This window comes from Lutjanus erythropterus, chromosome 4, assembly GCF_056507025.1.
Source record: "Lutjanus erythropterus isolate fLutEry1 chromosome 4, fLutEry1.hap2, whole genome shotgun sequence".
NCBI lineage: Eukaryota > Metazoa > Chordata > Actinopteri > Lutjaniformes > Lutjanidae > Lutjanus > Lutjanus erythropterus.
The window spans coordinates 40,738,550-40,763,263 of record NC_139320.1 but is presented as its reverse complement, the minus strand read 5'-3'; the positions used below and the strand labels follow the sequence as shown (position 1 = coordinate 40,763,263).

At 40.7% G+C, this 24,714-nt stretch overlaps 1 protein-coding gene across 2 annotated transcripts; it reads right to left on the bottom strand.

The window, feature by feature from the left end:
• Positions 1-1,207: 1,207 nt before the first annotated feature.
• LOC146329023 (uncharacterized) lies at positions 1,208-23,806 on the bottom strand. Of its 2 annotated transcripts, XM_084717992.1 has the most exons (14): positions 23,664-23,806; positions 20,251-20,565; positions 19,084-19,392; positions 11,312-11,593; positions 11,062-11,221; positions 9,959-10,128; positions 9,572-9,853; positions 8,586-8,888; positions 8,199-8,483; positions 7,909-8,071; positions 5,213-5,373; positions 4,982-5,057; positions 2,722-2,749; positions 1,208-1,663 (listed from the first exon to the last, which is right to left on the bottom strand). In XM_084717992.1, exons 1-14 carry the CDS (start codon positions 23,728-23,730, stop codon positions 1,514-1,516), a joined length of 2,751 nt encoding a protein of 916 aa, XP_084574118.1. In that variant the 5' UTR covers positions 23,731-23,806; the 3' UTR covers positions 1,208-1,513. The 2 variants fall into 2 exon arrangements, with proteins under 2 accessions (XP_084574118.1, XP_084574117.1); XM_084717991.1 differs by lacking the exons at positions 1,208-1,663; positions 2,722-2,749; positions 20,251-20,565; positions 23,664-23,806 and having other exon boundaries at positions 4,656-5,057; positions 8,199-8,480; positions 19,084-19,671.
• Between the last annotated feature and the right edge of the window lie 908 nt (positions 23,807-24,714).

Sequence of the window (24,714 nt, the reverse complement as noted above, 5' to 3'; positions counted from 1 at the left end):
TTTATAACCACAGATTTGTGTTGATTTATCTGTATTATCTGCACATGATTTTTCATGTAATACACGACTCTACAATCATGTTTATGCTGCTTTCCTTCAGTTGTGTCTGGTTTAAAATGATCAGTGAAATAAGACTGCTGGAGTTTTGACTGACATTATATACAGCCCAGATTTTGGATTTCATTTGGTAGATGTGTTCTCTGGGGAAAAAAACAAAACAAAAACAGAAAATATTCACAATTAAAAAGCTGGAATCAGAGAATTTATACTTTTTCCCTTAAAAAGTTACTCAGACTGTCAAATGGATTATTAAATAGTTGCCGTTTAATTTAATAAACATTTAATAATTGATTAATCGATTATTTGTTGCAGCTCTAGTATTAGTCATACACCAGGTGAAAACATTTGTTTGTCATGTCATTATAAGTGTTAGCTTGTATTAAAGATTTTTTGAGTTAACCACTGATTCTCAAACACATACATGAACCTCTGTTACACACACAATGAAGAGAAGTTTGCATAAACAAATACGGATACTGAGAAACCATATTTAGAATTATAGCCCTTAAAGTAACTTGAACTAAACAAAGGATGTCACCCGCTGTATGACTAATTACAGTTCTGTGCAACTTTTATTTTTATGGAATAAATAGGTATGTGTGCACTGAAAAATTCCTTTTCCATTGCTTATTCTAGGACATTTTCTACAAATTTCCATAAACAAAAATGGATTTATCTGAGACACTAAAGGAGCACATTAGAGTATTTGGTATCTGTGAACTGAAAACAAGTTGAATATCAAAGATATAAATATCATTTATCATTTATATCATTTTTGTTTGCCAGGAGACCACAGACTGAATGGTCATGACTAAATCCTGCTTCACTTCGTTGTGTGTGTAATCATTTGCCACAAGAGGGTGTAGCAACACTGCAGCATAATGTGGGCGGGTGAGCTGAAGATGAGTCCTCCTGCATCTGGATCGTATACTGTGTGAGAATTTATTTATAGATTTACGCCTGTTGTCGCTGCAGATGGTCCCTCAACTAAATTAGTCGACCAAAGACATCACAAGGGCAGACGGTGTGAAGCTAAAGTCACAGCCAAATCTGTCAGTCATCTCCAGAATATCTGGAAGTGTGTTTGTTGTAACAAACACAAAATAGGGTAGCAAATGAAACCAAACAAAAAACTGGGAAAAATGTGTTTGGATGACTTTATTGAAAAATACAAAAAAAATGCAATGTTTGTACAGTACAGAATTCAAGTAAAATGAAAAAGTGTAAAAGTAATGTATTAAAAAGCATTAATGCTGATCAATCAAAAGTAACCCCCAAAAAGAACCAGTATTTCAGTGCATAAACAGGATTCTTTCTCTTCTAGTGCTGAGCTCATTTTAAAAAACACAGAACAAAACAATAAACAATGCTGTGGTTTAAGCCTTCATATCTACTTTGCACACAATGTAAAGCTGAACATGTAATCTCAAGCCTTGCAAAGCACCTTTTGTCTTCACACTGTGCTCTTGACATCGATGACGATGGAGTAACTGACCAGGTGAGCGTATTCCTTACTGTCTGTCCCCGTCACCGGTGGCTTCTTCACCTCAGGAGAGCCAGGCTGTTGCATCAGATTTGTTAAGGCCGCGAGGGACTCCTTCCTCTACATCATAGAGAGACAGTGCAGCAGCACAACGGGTTGACAGGGTGCTTATTTCAGTTTTAGATTTGCATGAACAAAACCAATGACAAACAGGATTTATGAACCTGTTACTGTAAGAAAATAAACTTACTGAGTTTTGCAGATATCAGCCTGTTATAACTGAACTCGATGGCACATGGCTTGTGGTGCTCAAAGTGCCAGAAAATATATTTGAAAAACTGGACAGCAGTGTCTCTTTCCAGAAATCATGACCTGGTTACTCAAGATAATCCGCAGACCTTGTTGTGAACATTTTAATGTAGGAGCCATTTTCTTTTTACCACCAACCAACTGCATCATCCTGCTAGCTAGCTAAGTGGTGTTGACGTTACAGCTCAGCCAATGAGGATGCCATTAATCTTTACGTTCAATGCTATTACAAGCATAGACATATGTATAAATGCTGCATGGACCACTTTGGCCCGTTGCTTCGATATGTCTTTGTTGCTGCCACATTAGACCAGACTGGCCTGTAAACAAATACAAAACATGTAAACGGGTGAGTCACACTTTCCTGGATTAAAAAAACACTGTAATGTTTAAATTTCTCAACCGATTTCAATGTTGCCCTTTCCAACATGGTGGCGATGTTGACATACGATCCAAACACCAATGCGGTTTCTATGTATATGTGTCTATAGTGACAAGCCTCTTGTCCATGAGTAGATACACACTTCCTTCTCTGTAATGATGCGGTTGGCGGGACGTAGAAAGAAAGTAGTTCCTACATGAAACTGCTCACATCAACGTCTGTGGATTATCTTGAGTAACCATATCATAATTTCTACAAAGAGACATTTCTATTGAGTTTACAAATGTAATGTGGAGCTTTGAACACAAGATGAGTGTCATCTAGTTACATTATATTCAAGAGAGTGCAAATGTCTTTACAGCCAATATCTCCAAAACTCAGCAACTCATACCAAAACAATCTAAAAAGATAAATAGCACAACAGGTAAAAAAAAAATTTATTATTATTTTTTGGGTGGACTGTCCCTTTAATTGAATTTAGTCTCACCTTATATTGTGTCCTGCTGTTTACTTTGCTGCAAAACAAAACATAAAGATTGTATTAATCATGTGATTTACTGACTTTTTAGGAACTTGTAATGCTAAATATCACCACTAGATGGCACTGTGACTTAATCTGACACACTGAGTCCGTTCAAATGGACAAGTTGCAGGTGTGAATGTGACAAGAATATCAATTGAGACGCGCAGTGACCCAAGTCCTCCACACTGATCTCTGATGTCAGAAGCTGCAGCTCACTTTGTACCTTACGACCTCAGTGACATCAACTCAGTGAAGATCTGCTGCCGTCAAAAAGTGTCCCCAGTATACTGGAGCGGATGAGGAGGGAGGGCGGGAGTTCACGTTAGTCCCAAAATAGCTTTCCTCCCGGGGAGTCATGTTTTCTTGTGTACGCTGTGTGACTGACCTTCCAAAATTAGCCTGACAGGACCCTCCCACTGGAGCGAGGGATAATGGGACTGAGGCTCTATCACCCAATGGCACCTTGACCAAATGTTCTGACCAGAAAGGAAGGCCTATTGAAACAGCGTCTGAGCCGCTGTCGTGCTGCACAGTGCAGCTTTATTCACAGCGAGACCTGATCTGATCCTGACAAACATTCCTGAGAGAAGTTAGATTTGGCAGTGAATGTGGAAATATGCAAACTTCTACAGGCAGAAACCATAAACAGTTCTCGGATTGTGACAGATATCCCACATCAGTCGTTAAAGACGAGTGACTCACTGATTTTTTCCAACAGCAATAAGATTAAGAGATGGATTTGGGGCTTTTTTTCATTGATGAATGGCAGCTTGAATTTCATTATACTAATAACTTGCGAAGATGTGGACTTTTTGAACTTTCTACCTTCGTTTTTGCAATGTGGCATTGATGATAATGAGCCAATGAACAGCAGTTGACTGCAGAAACTGCCAGAAGTAACACTGCTAAAAGTCAGAGCAGAACAGAAGCATCTTATCTGAAATCTTAGGGTAAGATAGGATTTTTCCCCTGGTATTATTGAAACAATTTCTAACTAACTTTTGGAGTCCTATCTTACTTATCCTGTCTTGTGTCATGGTAGGAAATTTGAAATACTCAGTCCTTATCACCAACAACTGCCCGTTACCTAGCAACAGATGCTATTTTTCTCATCTCACCAAGCAAAACAACTTCATAATGTTGATTTTCTGTCACTGAAATTAACTGAAACATACAAAAATGGAACTGGCATAGAACCTCAAGACAGATGACTTAAGGATTTTGCTAACATCTGTGGAAATATCCAGAAATCTTTTTGGGATATTTTACGCTAGCTCAAGAGACAAAAGAAATATGATGCGTTAAGATAGCAGAAACAATCTCTACTATATCATCTATCCATTGTGTAGAAACAATAAAAGAGCAGTCATATGCATTAAACAAGGCAGCTAACATTACCATTAATGTTCACTAACACTGCCGTATTGTTAGTGAACACTACCGTTAGCTACCGTTAGGTCAGTGGTTCACTAACTTTTTCTGGCATTCCCCCCATTAGAAGCTGAAAAAAGGTTGTTGCCCCCCCCCCCCACACACACACAATTTTTTATCAATCATCAACAATAGTTGGGAATGGAATTGATAACACAGGATTCAAAAGTTGGATTTTAGTGTTATAGAAGTTAGCAGGATGGAATCAGCAGTTTGTTTATTTCCCCTACATGGTTCATATGCAGGCAACTTTGTTTTACTCTATATTTCTCCCCTGGTCTTCTGCTCAGACATGTCATAGATACCATGCAATTGGTCTGCTGTTATCCAAACCAAAGTTTTTCACCAATAATTGTACATTTCATTAGTTTGAAGACATTTTGACTTTGAAAAATAAATAAATAAATAATAAAGATAAGAATACAAAAATATTATTGCATGAGGCCCATTGACTTTGGCACATCAGATCTTAACCCAAATTACCATGGTTAACAAACTCTTAAGATTGGATCTGCAAGTTAGGAAGCTTTTGCAGTGCAGCTCCTGGAAAATAAATCTGTTGTTCTCTCACAGAGGAACATTTTCTACCTGTCTGTGTCGGCACGCAGAGCTGCGGTGGCAGAGGCACCTGTCTGCTTCAGCCACACTGCTTCCTGTTTGTAAAAAACTGCACGATACTGAGGTTTTGGTGAGTTGGGTTCTGCACATCCTGTTTGTCTCCTTGCCCTCATTTCCATGTCAACACTTCACCTGCCGAGCTGCGACCTGTCACCTGAAGAGGCATTTGACTCACCAGCACACCCAGAGAGCAGCAATGAGGATGAGCATGATGGCTGACGCCGAAGAGATGCAGATCATAGACGCCATTGCTGAAACACATATATACGCACAGGCGTCAGAGCCACAAATCTAAGCTCTAAGACTGATAATACACCTCAGCATATTGATATGATCAGAATTTCCTGAGTAAACAGGTCACTGTTCTGTGAATGTAGATGGAAAACAAAAATTGTTAAGCACTCACCAAACAGTTTGTCCTCGCTCTGAACCTCCATTTTAATGTTGACTGTGGCTATGTGGTGATAGAAGGATGCCTGGCAGGTATACCGGCCTTCGTCTTTCTCTGTGAGCTCTGCCTGGAAAACCATTGCATCCCTTTCCATTTGGACAAATGAGCCATCACTCCTGCAACACAATAGACACATAATTGAAGAAGAAGGCTGGAAGTATTTTTAATATTTTCTTATTGTGAACTAATCACTTGACAAAGACTAAAACCAACAATGTGAAAATCTGTGCTCTAAAGCACATACTTAACTTTTTATTTTTAATGCATACTACTAGCCCCCCTTACAAAGTATGTACAGTGCATGCAGTATGCATTCACCTGGGACATACTTCTTCACACTGTGTCTTGAACAGCCCACAGCCAAAGTATGAGATTTAGAACAAACTAATGGACTGTCACCTGTCTGTGCTCTCCCAGCAGCTCACTTGATGTGACATATCTTCCACTGTGCAGAGGACTGTGGATCAGAATTAGGGTTCCCACATGTCCTATATAATACAGGATTGTCCTGTATTAAAAAATAAAATGCACTGTCCCTTACTGAATCAATACAGGATGCAATTTGTCCCTTATGGTCATGAACGCCCTACTCTAATACATAATGCTGTTTTCACATAGATGAATGACATGAGAAATGGTACTGTAAAACTGCTATAGTGTCTTTAAACTTAGTGGCAAAGTATTAAATCAAAGTGACAGGCACGTTGTCTGTCACTCAACATTATTGTTGCCCTGGTTACTGAGAGACTGAGCGATTTTTCGTTTTTTGCTTTAATGCCAACAAATACTTTTAGCTCAAGTCCACCTGTAAAAAGAGAGAAGCTGTCCAAATACAGATGTAAATGGCAGACAGACCACAAGTACATCAGTCCTGTCAGTGGGAGTGACAGCAAGGAAAACTGTACAGTTTGCCATCGAGTATCTTCTGTCACCTGCTGGACTGTCTGACCTGGGGCAAGTGCAAGAGCAGAGGCCCAGAGTGGAGTTATTTTGACAGACCAAACACGTCTGATCTGATCTCCATGATCTGATGTTTGCTTTTCTCTTATTTAATCTTTATTTACTTTACATTCATGATCAGAGTAGCAGAGGACTTTGGAAACTGATGCATAAAAAGCACAGACTGGTGCATTAAACTTCACCAGACTGCAGGAAATAAAATGTCTACGCTCAAAATCTCATGGGAGAGCTGGACCCCGAGACCCCCTGCTTTATTTGTGTCCCTGTGCCTGGAGTCGCTGGCAAGGTGTCCCTTATTTTTCCACACTGAAGGTGGCAACCATAGTCAGAACAGCCAGAAAAGCATGCTGCCCTGTATACTGCAAAATGTGACCGCATGCAGTAGGACATCCTGGTATTTTGGGCATACAGAATTTGACATGCTATGTATTGGCAGGAGACACAGAAGTTCTTCTGGCATACTAAATAGTATGGTAGTATGAATATTATAACGTGCCCTTATCTTGGATTCATGTTCCCCATCAGGAAAACTCATGTGAACACCCTCTTAAGTCTGGACAACAACTTGTAAAGTCAGTAAAACTTCTGGTAAACAAATTGCAGGTCTGTTGATGTCATATGCAGAAACATGGTCGATTGAAGCAAATGGTTGTTTTATGTTTTTTATAAATTCATGTATTGCATAACAATGTTATGCTCACATGTAATTTGTAATATGGTATTAGGTTGTAACAATTAGTTTCTGTCAATGAACAGTGACCTTGATTAGTTAGAAAAGTTATCTGTTAACATGTATCCTGATAAATCACACCACTCATATGAAGTTTCATTTATTTAAAAAGACTCAGTGATTGTCTATAATAGCTGCACACTGTAGTTTTTAGCAAATGTTATGTAACAGGAGTAAATGTGAATTAGTTGGAGGCTATTTTCAGCTGCGGATTAATGCACATTTGGTGCTCTAGTGAGTATTTACAGCAGCAGGATGAGTGTGTTGGAGTGACTTTAAATAAACCACACTGCTCATGTTTTAAGTGTGGGACTATGGTACAGAGAAATAATATAATATCAGGCTTTGGTGACACGGACAACACTTGTCAGCAAAGGTGTGGACTCGAGACATATGACTTCGACTTTGGTCAGACACAAGTCACAAATTTGATGACTTTTAGACTTTATAAAATAAAAGAATACTTGCAATTCGACTTGGACTTCAAAAAATGAATTTCACTATGCAAAACATGCAGATCAAAACTTCCAGATGGAAATGCAACAACTTCCAACTTCATTTGACATTTGAAGTGGCACAAAAAACTGTAAGTCAAGCCTAATAGTAACAGCTTAGTTTAGCTAAATAACTTCTACATTATGACTTGCTTAGAACTTGAAAAGTCAAGTTAGAACTTGAGTGCAAAGACTTGTGACTTGCAAAACAATGTTTGTTAGTCGTGTCAGTTCATTGTTGGTTTTGGTCTTTTCATTGGATTTGTTGACAATAAGAAAAAAATGGATTAGCTTCAAACTTAAACTTTAGTGTCAAAATTATGCTGGATGATTTAACATTTTCAGGCTGATAACTCTTGTCACTGAGTGTATCTGCTCTTTTTAACTCTGCGAACATGAAGTTATTCACCGTGTGTACAGATGCTTGATCACGATATTTAAGTAGTAGATAAAAGGGGATGCACCACCTTTTACAGTTGAGGTTGTAGTCTGGCACATTGCCTTCGACTCGAAGCAGTACTCTCTGGTTGCGATGATTTTCCTGGAGAGTCAGTCTGTGTGCGATGAGTTCACCACCATAGTGGCTTTGCAGAGGCGTCGTGTGGTTCAGGACTCTCACGGAAGAGATGTCTACAGAAACATTTGTTGAACTGTTATGATGAACACTGTATCTTTGTATTTCTCAACACATTTAAATGAATTTCTACATATTGAAGAGTGCAGGTGTTTACATCAGTACTGTTTCTGTTAAACTCACAGTATCTGGGGACATGAATCGTATTCTTCTCTGTGATTCCATGTTCATGATGATACATACAGGTCAGATCCTGCCCCTCATGAAGGGCCAGAGGGAACCGATAAGTCAGCCTCGCTTTCAGGACTTGGCCTTCATACTCTGACTGCAGGGATGTTTGGCTTTTGGCATTTTCCGGAAGAATCCAGGCGAGGTTCGTCCCGGCACCCTCCCCTCTGCAGTCACACACCGCCAGCCAGAGGGGAGAGTCCTGTGGTCTCTGCAAAGACACATTCAGTAGAGGGGCTTCTGAAAAAGAAAACATGGGGTTACAGGAAGGGGATGAGCAGCTGTGTGAGCATGTGTGATTCACAGAGAGAAATATCTCAAAGAAAGAAAGAAATAACGTACTATGCACAGGAATGTGTATTGTTCTTTTTTCTGGTGCCTCCAGGCTTGGATGTTCCACCATGCAGGTCAAATTCTGACCAGAATACAAAGAAGACAAGAAGTGCACAGAGCTGCGGGCCGATACCAAACCATCCGGCTGGACTTCAGAAGTGTCCGACATAGAACCGAGGTTGCTGTCACCGTTTTCAAGATGCCAGGTTATGGTTGCTGCAGGGGCTACGCTGTCCACAGAGCAGTCCACTTTTTTGTATTTCTCACCGTCTTTAAATTCAGTGTGGGAGCTGATGGTGATGTTTGGACGAGCTGCATGGGAAAGAAGTTAAAGCAAAGGAAGTGAGGGTTTTTTTCAAGAAAAAGATTAAATCTATGCTGTGCATAGAGCATGGATGGATCACTGAACAGGCCTACTGGGTCAAAAGCCAATCATAACTACAGAGAAACACAAAATGAGAGACAAATGACTACCACAAAGAGACTCAAAGCTATTACAAAGGGATGTAACAGTACTACAAAGACACACAAATGAGACACAGAAGTACTACAAAGAGACCCAAAAGTATCATAAAGGTACACAAAACAACAAAAAGACACGAAACTGCCACAATGACACAGGGAAGTACCACAAAGTGACACAACAGTACTTCAAAGGGACACAAAAGTACCACAAACAGACATAAAACAATGATGAGGAGACACAAAAGTACTACAGAGGTACACAAAACAACTACAAAGACACACAAAATTGCCACAACAAGACATAGAAGTGCTGCAAAGTGACATAACAGTACCACAAAGGGACACAAAAGTACTAAAAAAGAGACACTGTGTCACATCAATTTGGATGTGCTCGTATTAAGGAGAGGTGAGGGTCCTTTTGCATGTCTGTGCCATGGGGCCCATTGTCTCCTAATCCATCCATGGCTTTTAGAGCCAAATATGTCCGCTACTCAGACAAAATTATCCGTTGCCTGATTTGTTGAACATACCGCAAAGAGGGAGTGTTATACTTCTGTTCTCTGGCTTCTCAAACGCCGGGTGATTTATCACACACTCTGCAGTGAGCTCCCAAGGCGAGCAAGCAGGGAGGAGTAAAACTCCTGTGACAGAGTGGCTTCCATTATGAGAAGTGAAATTGAACCAAGAGACTCCAGACACACCCTCCGGTAGAAGCCAGGACATGTTGGCTGCAGGAACGGCATCAGCTGCTGAGCACTCAATCACCCTGCGTCCATCTTCAGTCTGCAAATCAACTTGGATGGTGGGAGGAACTGAGAGGAAAGGTTCCACATCAATATTTCATAGTCAGACAAGGCAGAAAATTCAAAATGTATTCATGAAAGTCTTAAGAAATATATGCATAAAGTTTCACCTACCAAGCTGTATAACGTGAGGTTTAACTGTGACATTAAACTTCAGTGTTGCTTGATGATGGTAATAAGAAAAGAAACATTCATACAGGCCAGCGTGCTGATGCCCCACAGGACCCTGAATTGTGAGGCTGCTGCCAACCAGCTCCACATCCTCCGGCAAGGGCCCATCATCTCTAGAGAAGAAGTTCATGCTTCAGTTCACCCGTATTCAAATGTTTACAGTTTAATCTTGAATAAATGATTTTTTTCAATCAGGAAACATGTCTGAATCTAGTTCCTGCAGTCTGTCATTTGTGGTTTGGTGCCACCAAATGTGTTACCACTTCCTCCACCGGATATGTAGGTTGTTTCAGTCTATATGTGCAAGAGGAAAAAAATAATACCAGTTTCATGTGTTTCAAATGAATGCTCTCCCCTATATTATTCTCTATTTTTTCTGTGTGAAAAAGAAAAACGGAAACAAACAAAATTAAAAACATGCCAGATTTGACCTCAGGCTCGGAGTGACACAAATAAAGACTCAATAAGAGAGAAGTCAGTTATTTATCAAATCGGTGCAAGACCACACATTGAAATCAAGACAGCAGACAACACATTCTGTCTTAAAGGGACGATCCAGAGATTTAATGTTCCACCTGTGCAAATTGGTGGACTCACAAAAGACAGATTACAGAAAAATGGTCAAAATCGAAACAGCTGAGGCAACAATATTCTGACTTTAAGTCCCAAGCATGGGTCAAACTCCAAAAATGCTGGATCCTACGCTTCCCAGAATGCAGCTCAGCAGCGTCTTTCCCCATGTCTTTCAAAGTTTCCTACATTGCCAGTTTGCAACACAGTATCTGTTAAAACTGTAGGTCTCACAAAAGAACATTACTCTTCTTTTTTCTTCTTCTTTTTATCATACACTCATGAACACATACTTGTGAATATTATATTCAATTTCTGCCATATTCTGCCAATTAATCACCATAAATCTCACACACAGGACCTTTAAAGCTCCTTAGGACAACAAAGGCGTTACTGTTTTCACAGGCTGAGTAGTACTCTCCATGAAAACTGAACGTTATGTGCAAAATACTACTGTAACACCAAATATTTCTTACTTTTTGCAGGTGACATTGTAACGTGGCACATTCCCAGTGACCTGCAGGCTGATGATGATGTCACTCTGTCCATCCTGCAGCTTTAATGAATCAATGTCTTGGAAGTCGTTGTCACTGTTACTTTGCAGCTCTGACTTTGACAGCTGCGCTCCTGACAAATCTGCAGAACAGAAAGCACATCTCAGTTTTCTGTCATTTCTACTTTATGAGCATCAATATTATTCAAATGTAGCACCCTGATAATACTCACAGAAAGACGGCAGAGTTACGACTCGTGACACTGTGTGAGTAAATTTGGGATGGCCAAATGTACAGGTGACGTTGCGTCCCTCATACTCTACGGCAGGGAGATGGACTGAGATTATTTGTCTGTCTGAGTCTGTGTTGTTCTTCGTCTGCAGCTCTTCACCAGCATTCAAAGCCAAGGAGATGTCAGTGTCAGGTCTCCCTCCAGATGAAATGCAAGAGACCACCCAGAAGTCACTTCCTCCTTGCTGTACCATCTCTGCTTTAATGGTTACATTTGGCCTCGCTGCAGAGCAGGAAGAAAGGCGAGAAGAGTTATTCTTTCACAAGGTCTAATGTTTTTCCCAGCAAATTAAAAAGTCAGATAGCAAGACAAGACTCAGGGTGTTTTTGTTAAATAGGAAGCCGAGGCCGGATGAGCTGAATGTTAGCTAAACACAGGCCGTAAGGGGCTTCTGCTTGGGTTTTTGGAGAGTGCTGACTTAGGCTTATCACCTGTCCCATCTGTTGGCCGGGCTGCAGCTGAGAGCAGATGTCTGGCCCAGCTGCTGTCCGACCAAAGCTGAGAGAACCGCAGGCTTTAATACAGGGAATCAGCAGAGATCAGAGTCTATTATCAAATACATAAAAGTCATGGTGTCATACAATAGCCAGCCATCCTTAATGAGTACGAGAAGTGAACTAACACCTCATAATAGCCTGGGTGTTGGAGAGGGCTGCGTACGATTAATGTGAGTCAAAGCACTTTAAAATTCCATCTGTTAACACCTACAGTTATGTGTAGATTTAACCACCGCAGTTAGAAAATTACCTAAGCTGCAGTACTTCAATGGAGTGTGAAAGTATCATGGACAAATTGAGCTGGCTGGCCTGGTTCACGCTAATGGGATTGTTACTGTACAGTCTGCCATGTGAATGTTCACTCTGTCCATGCAGGAATCTGGATGCTCTGCAAGTGTTGATGCAAAGGCCATTTAAAAACATGGCAAATTAAGAAATGAACTGATTAACTAAATGTGACACAGAAAATGTTTAGTCATATAGTTTTGTGTTTATTTAAATATTAATTAATTTGATTTTGGTCATATTTTCATCCTTTAAAATGTACCGTCTTATTTGAGGATCAGCCAAAATGCATTACTTGAGATAAATCCCTAAATATTAACTTCCAAAGAAGTGTAATTTAACCTATGGACAGTAGGTGCCAGTGCAGCGCAGCGGTTTTGCTTTTGGACTGCACGTATGTGCACCACCTACGTCTTCTCAGAGCTGGAGAAGACTGAACGAGAAAGCCACGTGCCGGCCTGCCTCATTATTTGTCCTGTTTCCTCAGGTCAGTGACATGTTAAGTACACAAAACACCTCATAAACAACTGTGAGATGAATATTTAATTATCTACAGTGGTTAAAATTGTTCCAGTTTCAAGCTGTGTTTCTGCTAATGTGAATTTTGAGCAGCTGCTAGCTAGCTAGCTTAAAGTACGGTAGCATGACGGTGCATTGCCTTTTCTTATAGGGTGATTTTAGGGCTCCTGCACATTGTATTACTTTCTCATTAAGATGTAAATCCAACCAGTATGTTTTAAAAGGGTCATTCTATGTAAATACTGTTCATTTTTCTGTGTTGATGAAAATTAGAATTGTTTAAATATAATGTTAAGTGTTGGTAAATTCATTAGCCTATCTTAGCTCTTATCAGCTGTGGTAGGGATGGTTTTGTTTTAGCCTCGTTCCATGTGCACTGGTCCTGTCTCTATGTATGCACACACAATAAGTGTGAATTTAAGGTGTAAGTGTACAAAACAGCTAAAATGATTGAGATACCAATTTGTAAATTCAGTTATGTTGATGCTGATGTGAATGAGAAGGTGCGAGATGTTTATAATGTCATTTTTGATACTTTTAATGTAATTTTATTTAGACACCTTTCATAGGAGATATGAAAAAAGGGTGATTTTGGTTTTTATTTGTTTTACCATTAGACATGTTTTATACATTGTGTAATGTTGAAAACTTGAATAAGAGCAAAATACATTGTGAATATATATGAACACAAGAAAATACATAAGACAGGGACTTTGCTTTAAAAAAAAGAGGGGTACTACAAGGGTGTAACTGCCAAGGTGAAGGAACCAAGGGAGATCCAAGCCAAGAGAGTGCAACTCAACGTTCCCAGGGCGTCGACAATGTGCAGTAAGGCTGACAACGAGAGAAAGAAAGTTGTTTGGACCATAAAGAACGGACCTCACAGCTTGACAGCTGAAGAGATCTTAGAGAATCACCAGAAACATCAGACTCCAGCATGTGATACTTACTCTGCCCCCAGTGGCCACTCAAGTCAAGCAGTGGCCACTCAGCCACACTGTGGCTCCCCCCTGTTGATCTAAGCCACCTAACAGAGGAACAGCAGAGGCAAGTCAAACTGGAATCTGGAGCTTTTGCTCAGAATGATGATGACATATGTTGCATCCCCGGTCTGCAAATGAACATCAATCTTAAAGATGATATCCCTATCCAGCGAACCTATGCATCTGTTCCGAAGCCGCTCTACAAAGAGGTCAAGGAACATATTCAGGATCTGCTTGCTAAAGGATGGATTGCAAAATCAAAATCACCATTTGCTGCTCCTGTGGGCTGTGTGAGAAAGAAAGATGGAACCCTTCAACTGTGTATCAACTACAGGCTACTCAACCAAAAGACTGTACCAGATCAACACCCCTTACCTCGCATTCAAGACCTTATAGACACCCTTGGAGGTCACAGCTGGTTCACCATTTTGGACCAAGGAAGTGCTTACCACCAGGGGTCTCATCACGTGATAGCATTTGTCACACCCTGGGACCTGTATGAATGGGTGAGGACACCATTCGGCCTCTCCAATGCTCCAGCTGCCTTTTAGAGGAGCATGGAGGAAATGCTGGACAACTTGCGGAATGAATGCTGCATTCCCTATCTGGATGATGTCCTTTGTCACAGCAAATCCTTTGAAAATCACCTTGAGTGGATAAGACGGGTCCTGAGAGCTCTGCAGCAGCATGGTGTGAAGCTAAGGCCAACCAAGTGTGAGCTTTTGAAGCATGAAGTGACGTGTGAAGGAAGGCTAGTTTCAGTTGAGGGAGTGAGGATCGATCCAAAATTCCTGGATGCCGTCCTGTCGCTGAATAGAAGACACCCAAGTCTCCCCAGTGGGGGATGTTAGAAAGCTACTGGGATTTTTCAGTTACTACAGGACATACATCCAAGACTTCTCCCACATTGCCAAACCCATCTATTAGTTGCTGCAGACAAAAGGGAGCACAGTTGAAAAACTACCATGAAAACTGAAAAGAGGGAAAAGTGTGCACCTGTCATCAAGGACCCCAGTCCAGTGGACAGCAGAGCACCAGGGTGTCCTCTGCCAGCTCATCATCATGCTGACCAACCTACCTGTACTAGTGCGCCCCAACTTTGACCTGCCCTTTGTAGTACACACAGATGCCTCAGAGCAAGGCCTAGGTGCAGTGCTGTACTAGCACCAAAATGGAACACTAAGAGTCATTGCCTATGGTTCAAGAACTACCGAACTGAGAAGAACTACTGGTTTCACTCCGGAAAACTTGAGTTCCTTGCCGTGAAATGGGCTGTCTGTGAAAAGTTCAGCGCCTATCTATTCTATGTGCCCCATTTCACAATCTACACAGACAATAACCCACTAATCTACATCATGAACATGGCCAAACTGAACACTGCTGGTTACAGAGGGGTGGGTGAACTTGCAGACTTCCAAATTGATATTAGATACTGGCCAGGAAAAAGCAGCACAGATGCTGACACTCTCTCCTGCCTACTGCTGGACATTGACCAGTATGTGGCAGAATACATTGAAGAACTGTCCAAGGAAGCTGTTTGTTCTGTGTGGGAACGTAGTCGCGTTGCACAGAAACAAGACATTGCTTATGTGGCAGCTCTCAATCTGGCACAAGACATAGAACCATGTGGGAAGGGACTGCTGCCCTCTATTGACCATGGTGAATTGGTCAAAACTCAGAGAGAGGACCCAGCAATTGGGGCACTAATAAAACTGAAAGAGAGAAAGGAGGTCTTTTCAAATGAAGACAGACAAGGTGCAAATGGTCCCCTGTGAAAGCTGATGCATGAATGGGGGAAACTCCCCATCAGGAATGACCTGCTGTACAGACAGACTTCACAACAACGGCAACTCATCCTATCAACAAAGTACCAAGCTGTGGCTTTAAAGCACCTCCATGATGACATGGGCCACATAGGAACTGAGAGGATCGTTACATATGAGCCATGAGCCATATCACCAGTACTTCACCACTTGAACTTGTCTTGGTTGATTATATGCACCTAGAGACCAGCAAGGGTGGCTATGAATACATTTTGGTCATCATAGATCATTTCACGAGATTTGCTCAGACATATCCCCCGAAAAACAACACGAACAGCTCCTGAGAGAATTTTTAACAACTTAATTCCTCGCTTCAGGTATCCAGCTAAGTTCCACCATGATCAGGGCAGAGAGTTCGAAAACAAACTGTTCAATACACTACAGCAACCAACTGGAGTAGGTCACTCCAGGACAACACCTTACCACCCTCAGGGCAACCCAGCAGAATGTCTCAAATTAACCCTGCTTCAGATGCTGAGAACCTTAGAAGAGAGAGAGAAAATCAACTGGAAAGAACCAGATAGTACATGCATATAATTGCACCAAACATGAAGCCACAGGCTTCTCACCACACTACTCAATGTTTGGACGTCACCCTCGCCTACCTGTTGACCTGTTGTTTGGCCTGTCCATGGATGAGGAGGCAGACTGTCCCAGGAGTTATGCTGACAAATGGGCAAAACGAAAGAGAGAAGCGTGTCAAGTTGCCTCCAAGAGCAGCCAACAATCCAGTGCCAGGGGCAAGAAATACTATGATCGTCACCTGAAAGGAGTCGTCCTCCAGCCTGGGGATAGGGTCTTGGTCTGCAACCTGGGTGATAGGGAAGGTCCGGGGAAGTTAAAAGTCCTACTGGGAAAAAACAGCCTACGTGGTCCAAGAACAGATGAATGATACCCCTGTCTACAAGGTGTCCCCAGAGAACGGTGGGAGTAGAGTGAGGACTCTTCACAGAAACCTCTTGCACGTTGTGAACGACCTACCTGTCGACAACACCTCTACAGACAAAGATCATTCAGAGAGGGGAGAGAGAAAAACAGACATGTGACAACATAGAACCACAGGGAGCTGCCTCAAAACAGTGATTCAACAGACACAGATGAGGAGACTCCCAGGATGCGGTACTGGTTGAGAGCTCTGGTACAAGCAGAGATGGAAATGGAAATTGCAAGAGCTACCTGTCATCCAGTCCACATTCCAACTTCAGAAGGCCTTGAACAAACCCCAGTCAACTTACGTGCAAAGAAAACAAGACACCTGTGGCCCAGAGTCATCTCATCTGTAAGAGAAGCAAGACATGAGCAGCCTGGAGCAGCTTGATCTGTGAGAGTGGACAGACAAGAAAACCCCAATGTTGTGATACCTAATAGAGAACCCAGGGACGACAAACCAGCAATACAAATGAATGAGGAGTACTTACCTGCAGACCAAGAGCTGCTGGAAGAATACAAGCATGAGGGAACAGGGCCCAGCAGAGTTGAATGCGAACGACCCGCAACCCCTGTAGTAGCTGACATGCAGCGTGAACTAGTCAGGAGTTCCACACGAGACAGAAGGCCCACAAGAATGTTGACGTACGCGTCCTTGGGGCAGCCCTCATACCAGCCACACTGCTATGTAAACACTGCAAGAGTACAGCCAGTGCCCATCTGGGGCACATTAACAACACACAGGAGTATTTATTTGCATGGTTTATTTTGGATGCCTATTTAGTCTTACATGTGCAAGAGGCAGTGCGTGTTCCATGAACTAGATCATTGCTGGGTCAGTTCCTGAAATACTGAGCTGACAACAAAACAAAAAAGGTTTTGTTGGTTTTGGTGTCTTTTTAACCAGCTGTTTCTTGCCAGCCTGGGTGGTTAAGTTTGGCTTCAAAGTTTTACATGAGTCATTTGACTTCAAGATGCATTTGCAGTACAAGTACAAAGTAACTGAAGTGCCATCTTGGGGATGAATTATTCTATAAATAAAGGGGTGGAGTGGAATATAGTTCTAGTAGAGATGGATTTAAGTCAGTCCTGTCATAGGTTTAAACTGAGACTGACTAAACTGAGAGAATGACTTGGCAATATCGTCGAGCAAATGTATGTTGGTATGTGTGTAAGTATGTGGATGAATGTAATAGGTTGGAATGTGTGAAGGTATGTACAGTATGGAAGTAGCCTATGCATGTTTGTGCAGTAAATGATGATGTATGCGTACATAAAAATATATATATCTTTTGCTTTTCTGTACAGTTACATATGTAATGACGTATTGTTTTAGTGTATCCTATGTGTTGGTAGAGGGTATCTTAGTAATCTGTGACTTGTATTGTTGTATCTTGGTTTTCCTGGAAAGACGACCACAAGGGAAATAAGTTATATTTTAACTTAAGTGTTTTTCTCTATATTTTCAATGAATATGTATTTGTAGCAATGTATGTCATAATGTATTTATCTCTTTGATATGTCACAACTTTTAATAATTTGAATTTTATCTGCATTATTCAATTTCTTTGGTCACTTTGTGGCAGCAGAAATGAATTATAACATGAATATAACATTGACAAAAAAATGTTTATTTACACATTCACCAGTTACAGAGACACATTATAGTATTAATTTGGAGTCATGTTTCTGGTCACCTAATAAAAGAAATCAATATTCACTGTCTTTAGCTCTGTATTTTTTTGTCTCCACACCTCCTGAGGGAAATGTAAGGCTTTTTTTTGCTAAATGTGCCACTGTGCTCACTAACTGCTGTTTCATGCTGAGTATAGTGGATTAATCAGAGCCTTTTCAGTTTTGTTTTTGAGGCTGAAAAAACAGTGATGAGAGTAACCCGAAACAGAGAGCAACAGTTGCAAAGAAGGCTCCATAGAGATAAGTGAAACTGCAGAGTCAGATCATAATTTCTAGGGACTCATCACTACGACTGATCCTTGTTTTTTAATATACATGGAGTCATTTGATGCATTGTTAATGTGAAAATATTGAGAAGCTTGAATGTTGTAAATTTACCTGAGGAAAGTCAATGGAACAAAATGCAACTAAATACAATCAATGTACAGTATTTCTAGCTCCTGTTCACACAAGAACAACAATGTTCAAACACAGCAATTTATTCAAGATAACAGTATGTTTCCTACTAGTTGTTGCTAGGTAACTGCTATTGGAATGCGGGAATCTCCCCGTCTATAGGACTGGTGCTTTCTGCCTTTATCTTAAAGGACAATTTTCCTAAATCTGATTCATGTTTTTTTTTGCTAACAAAAAAAGAAAGATTGAACTGGAGAAATGCGGTCACCAAAATGCATGCCACACTGCAATATAATATTGTTTTTACTTATTGGTTGCTGGATTGTTGCTACATTATGTCGTTCCATAGGCTCAACGCCACAGAAAGAATTGAAAGAGCGCATTCCCACATGAATGCATTGCACTGTGCAGTGTGATTTATGGTGTGTCACTGTGTATGTGGAGCAGAGTGAGGAGGAACGGCCAGTGTGAAAAATCAGCTGGAGAAACTTATTGTGTTGCAAGATGCTGAGTCATGATGCACGATTACAAAACTCTAACTGGTGATGCAACACAATATGTCACTTCACTGCAACGTAGATGCTTACCGTATGTTTCCACCCTTGCTGTGGTGAGTTTGGGGTTTGGGAGGGTCGGGTGTTGGACCACGCAGGTCACGCTGTCCTCATGCTGCAGGTGGGTGGGGAAGCGGAGGATGCTGCTCAGGGTGGAGGTGCCGTTTGAGTAAGCAGTATCGCTCACGTTCACAGTAAAAGGGTAATCCGAGGGAGGAAGGCCGTTCACCAACCAGCTGATCTGAGGCAGAGGCCTGCCACCAATGGCAGAGCATGACACTGACTGATAGTGAGTGCCGTTTATTGTCTCTGTGTTCACCAGGATCTGGATATCAGGCCGAGCTGTGGATGAATGAAGAAGTAGATAATGTCTATCCTTAAATAACAAATGAATGTCTTGGGTCAATGATGCACCATCTATGCAAGTGTTATCAGACATTTTTATCTTACTGGGACAGTTCAGATTTTTTGAAGTGAGGTTGTATGGGGTATTTATCCATATTCAATATATTACCTACAGTAGATGGCATAAATATTCTGAAGTGTACATTTAAACTGATATTGATCATTTTAGGAGAGTAAACTATCTTTTGTTGCTGGGCCTGTCCACAGTAGTACATTGTTTAGCTTCATACACAGCTGCTCCTGCTGTTTCTCCAAACTGAGGATGTACCGAATACCATCTACTGTGCCTAATACTCTTGATAAGTATCTCATACAACCCTACTATTCTAATGGCCTTTCTATTAGAAATACAGTAGTTCTGGTAGATTTTCCTGCAGAAAGAGAGCAGTTACTACATAAAATTGCTCACAACGAGGTCAGTGAATTATCTTGAGTAAATGGATCATGATTGTTGGAAAGAGTCTTCAAATGTTTGTTTTTTGTTTGAGCACCACAGGACCTGTGCACTTTACATTATATTGGAGAGAAGTCAGACATCTCTACAGCTGATATCTCCAAAACTATCTAGATGGATAAATGGCACCACAGGCCAGGGGAAAAATTGATATTTTTGGGGTGAACTGTCCCAGCTACAGAAAATGGGAAATATTAAAGTTCCACCAGGTACCAGCTAATTCAACTGGTATTGAAACACAGATCAAAAAAGGGGCGGGGCTTAGGAAAGGTCTGTTGTTGCAACCTCATCAGTCTGATTTGTTCTCATACAATAACACATACATTACTGGCTTGGCTTACCTACTACAGTGATGAATGCTTTCCCCTGATAAGACTCTTCCTCTGCCTCAAATTCACAGATGTACTCTCCCTCCATGTCCACACTGGACACATTCACTTTAACTGTTAGGTTGGTGATCGAGTCTGGGACTGAGAAGCCATCACGGCCAAATGGCCCTTTCATATTAAATCCTGCCAGTCGCTTGTATTTAATTGCAATCTGGCGTTTCCATTCGGCCCGCAGGATCTCACTCTTGCCCAGATATCTACATCCCAGGTACACATCCTCTCCAAGCACTGCTGTGATGACCTCAATAGTTGGCTCTCCACCTGGACCTGAGACGCAAAGCAACAGAATGTTCAATAACAGTGAGAGGTCATAAATTCACCTGAACAGTCATAAAAGTGCAAACACAAGCAAAGCAGAAATGTCTTTAGGGGGGAAATGAGATTGTTCCTCTTCTTGAGAGGACGGACAGTAGGCTGATAGATGTCCACTGTTGTGCCTATGAAAGGGCTTTTCACATGTCCCATTGTCTTTCACCTGTAAAGTGAAACTGTGATGGATGAGGCAGACTAATCGGGTCAGTGGTTAAAAGGTTCTCAGTCATTTCATCACAATTAGAACATGCCAATGACTAATCAATATAAACATGGGTTGTACAAACAAGGATTCATTTATAAATGATTTACCATGTTTTATGTTGCACCAAAAGTTGCTTAAAATTAAGAAAGACGGCATATTAACCTCTCTTTAAGTCTCAGTTTAGTTTTTACTTTGAATCTGGGTTAATTTGATTCTGTTGAAACAAATCTTTAAACATCAATTTAAATATGATTCAGTTTTAACTTTAATTTTACACTTGAGGAGGTATAACTTAAAAAAAGCCTAGGTGCCTTTTTGTGATAGATTGAGAAAAATAATCAAGGTCCTTGAAGAAAGATTAGAGCTTCTCTGCTGAGCCATCATGAGAAATGCTAACTAGGCTAACAGACTTTTTGTCGAGCTAGAAAACATTTAGTTAATTTTTAAGCTAGCTAGTAAATGGTAAGAAGTTTTCGACTTTTTTAGCTAGCTAATACATTTATTTTAGCTAATTTTATTTTTAGCTAGCTAGCAAACAATGCAGTGTTTTAAATTTATTTATCTTACTTTAATTTGGGTGAGCAAACATCTCCATATTGATTCCACATTGAACTATTTAATTTCGATTTACATAAGTAAACATGGATTTACTAAATAGAGATTAGCTTTGAATTGTGCATCAGAGTTCTGCTTAATTTAAAATCTGGATTAACTCATTTTAAACCATTTTTTGCAGAACTCTGATTAGAAATAATCTCAGATTAAAATAAATCTTTTTTGGTGCAACCCAGTCTAACAGTCTATACAGCCATGTTAGCCTTGCTATGAGCTAAATGCTATTGTCAGCATCCTAATGCAGTCACAATGACAATGGTAACGTGCTGATGTTTAGCAGCTAAAGTTTACTATGTTCATAATTAGCATGCTAACTTTAGCTAAACTAATTAGTACTAAATACAAAATATAACTGTAGGCTTGTATATGTTGGTATTTGGTTATATATTTACAGATAATTACTTTATCCAGGATTACTAGAAGAAAGGACTCAGAAGAGTGGAGATCTCCACCAGGAAACTAGAAAAGAATATTTGGATGTAACCTCCTAATCTGACTGATTAACAAATTGGCTGGGAATTTGCCTGAGCAGAAGGGTGGAAATGATAAAAATGAAACATGAGCTTGCAGATTAGGATTTATCCTCTGGGCACCGTGAATATCTGTGCAACATTTCATATCAACCCATCCAGTAGATGTTGAGATATTTCACTGGATAAAAAGTCCAAGGAACGTCATAAGGATTCATCCAATGGGGACTATGAGTACCTGCATGTTTCACTTCAATCTATCTGACAGTTGTTGAAATGTTTTGGTCTTGACCATCACAGTGGACCGACCCACCAACAGACCAACATCGCTATCTATGAAGTCATGGTAAACATGGAGCTGCAACCCCAAAAACTGAGATTAAAGTTTAAGTTAAAGATGGAGTGGCACTCTCTAAAGGGGTGGTCACAGGAATTAGACGCTGTGCACACAATGACACTTGACAAATGTAGTCTTGTCCCCTCAGTATATATTTAATAGAAGACTCCATTATGCTAATGAAATGAAAACAGTCCAGAAGTTACGCCCTGATCCATATGCAGACACTGACGACCTCTTCCCTCCACACTTGAGAAATCAGCCATGATTAGGGGAGGCTTCAGAGGAAGGGACACTTAATAGAAGCTGACAAGTTTTAGCACTTGCAGAAAGGACAGTGTGCAAACTCCAGTGCATACCAAGTTCCTCTCATCCTGCTACCTCTGCTGACTTTATCAAAGTTCACTTGAGGACACAGTTTGCTCTATCAGCCAGCACCAGCTTTCAATATATGAGTGAAATGATGACAACTTGCTGCTGCATTGCTTCATGGAAAGCCATTGAACACACAGCCAGCTGCTGCAGTCTAAACTGTTTGCATCAAACACTCTTAAAGCTGAAGTGCTGTTGGTTGTACCATACATCACAGCAAATGGAAACAGTGTGGAGAGCCTCCAAAGCCTTTTAAGAGGAAAGGACACAAAGGGAGAGGAATAAATATGCTGTATGGGTTCAATTATGCCTTGTGGCTTTATAATTCATTTGCCCTTGCAGGTTATTGCCAAAATAAATGTCAGCCAAGCATTGAAAAGGCACACCTTAAGGATACAAATAAGTAATAACTGAGAAAGAAATCAGGTATTCATGCACTGCATCATATTTCCTGAGCCCCTGGGGCTTCTTTTTCTCACCAAACAGCAAGCATTCACCCAGAGCAACTCTTCCTCTGAAGACTGGGGATGTGGTAAACAAATAAGACTTTCGACTCTTGAAAAACAGAGCTTTTTCACACATTTAAACTTTCATCTCCAGCTGGAAGTTGCAATGACTCTGCAGAAACAAAGACTTCATACTGAACCTAAGATTGTACAGCAGGATCTTTAAATAAGCGTAGCCTGCAGAGGGTTTTCCCCTTACACAAAGAAAAACCCTTAACGACCCTCGTATATTAACTTTAAAAGGCTGTAAAGAAATTAATGTGGTTTTAGGTGGCACCGCTGATCAATGATAATGAACTACCAGAGTGACAATACCAACATTTCATCAACCGTATATTGCAGAAATAGTTATTATTTAGTGCCTTCATGATGCATCCAGCACGTGGCTTTATTGCCTGTGTGCATTTATAATTGAACTAATCAGTTAGAAAAACCATAGCAGCAGTGTTTAGTGTAAATGCCACAGGTTAAACAAGACCTTAAGGGCCAGTAAAATGAACCTATAAACAGCTGACAGTCACAGATGGATTGTAACCCTGCAGACTTACCAGGAATTTCCAAGCAGTGAGCAACATTTAGGACAAGACCCAACATCAACAGCCCTGAGCATCCCATGATGGTGTCATTGAATGAAATAGACTGGCTGTATGTAGGGCATAAGGATATTTAAAGTGTGTGTGTGAATGTGTGTGTGTGTATCCTGTGGTTTATGGTTAGAAGCACACACCCTCTACAGCTGACACTGACGTTTGTGCGTGTTCCTGTGTGTGCGCGTAAGTTTGCTGCCGCTCATATAGCCACATACTGTATGTGTGTAGGCTAACACATGCGCGCTCACATTAGCTGTGTGTAAAACCACTTCTCCCTTTTGCTCTCTGACACAATAACTGTTTCTGTGCATCAGAGCTGCAGCAGGTTTGTACATCTGTCTCGGTTTATGTTTTCTGAACTCAAATTTAGCACCTTCCGCACAAACTTGCGGTTCAAAATGTTTCATAAAGCGAGAATAAAATAATAGTAAAAAGCAAAAATAGAGAACAATTATTAGACTTAAAACTTGCAACAATAAAATAAGAAAATGTTTTAAAAAAGGGTTGTATGATATAGGATTCCACCTAATTGCAGACATCAAGTCTGTCTTGTAGTGAAATCAACATGTAAGAAAACTACTGGTGACAGTTTTTTTCTCTTTGTTCTTCACAGATTTGTTGTAATAATCAGGTTGACAGCTTGAAAGTTGGACACCACAGATGTGCTTGTATTGTGTAATGCACATAATAAAAGTGTCATCCTATCGGCCTGACACATTGGCAGAAGTGTTCATTTCAGACAGATACCTTTTTTTAAAATCCCTAATTGGCCAATACAGATGACATCCCAATATTATCGTGCATCCCTGGTTAAAATTAAACAAAAGTCAGTAAAATAGATAAACACAAAGGATCCATCCATCCACTTTCTGTAACTGCTTATGCCCAAAGGGTCGCGGGGGGCTGGAGCCTATCCCATCTGACATTGGGTGAGAGGCAGGGTTCACCCTGGACAAGTTGCCAGTTCATCGCAGGGCTGACACATAGACAGACAACTACTCACTCACAT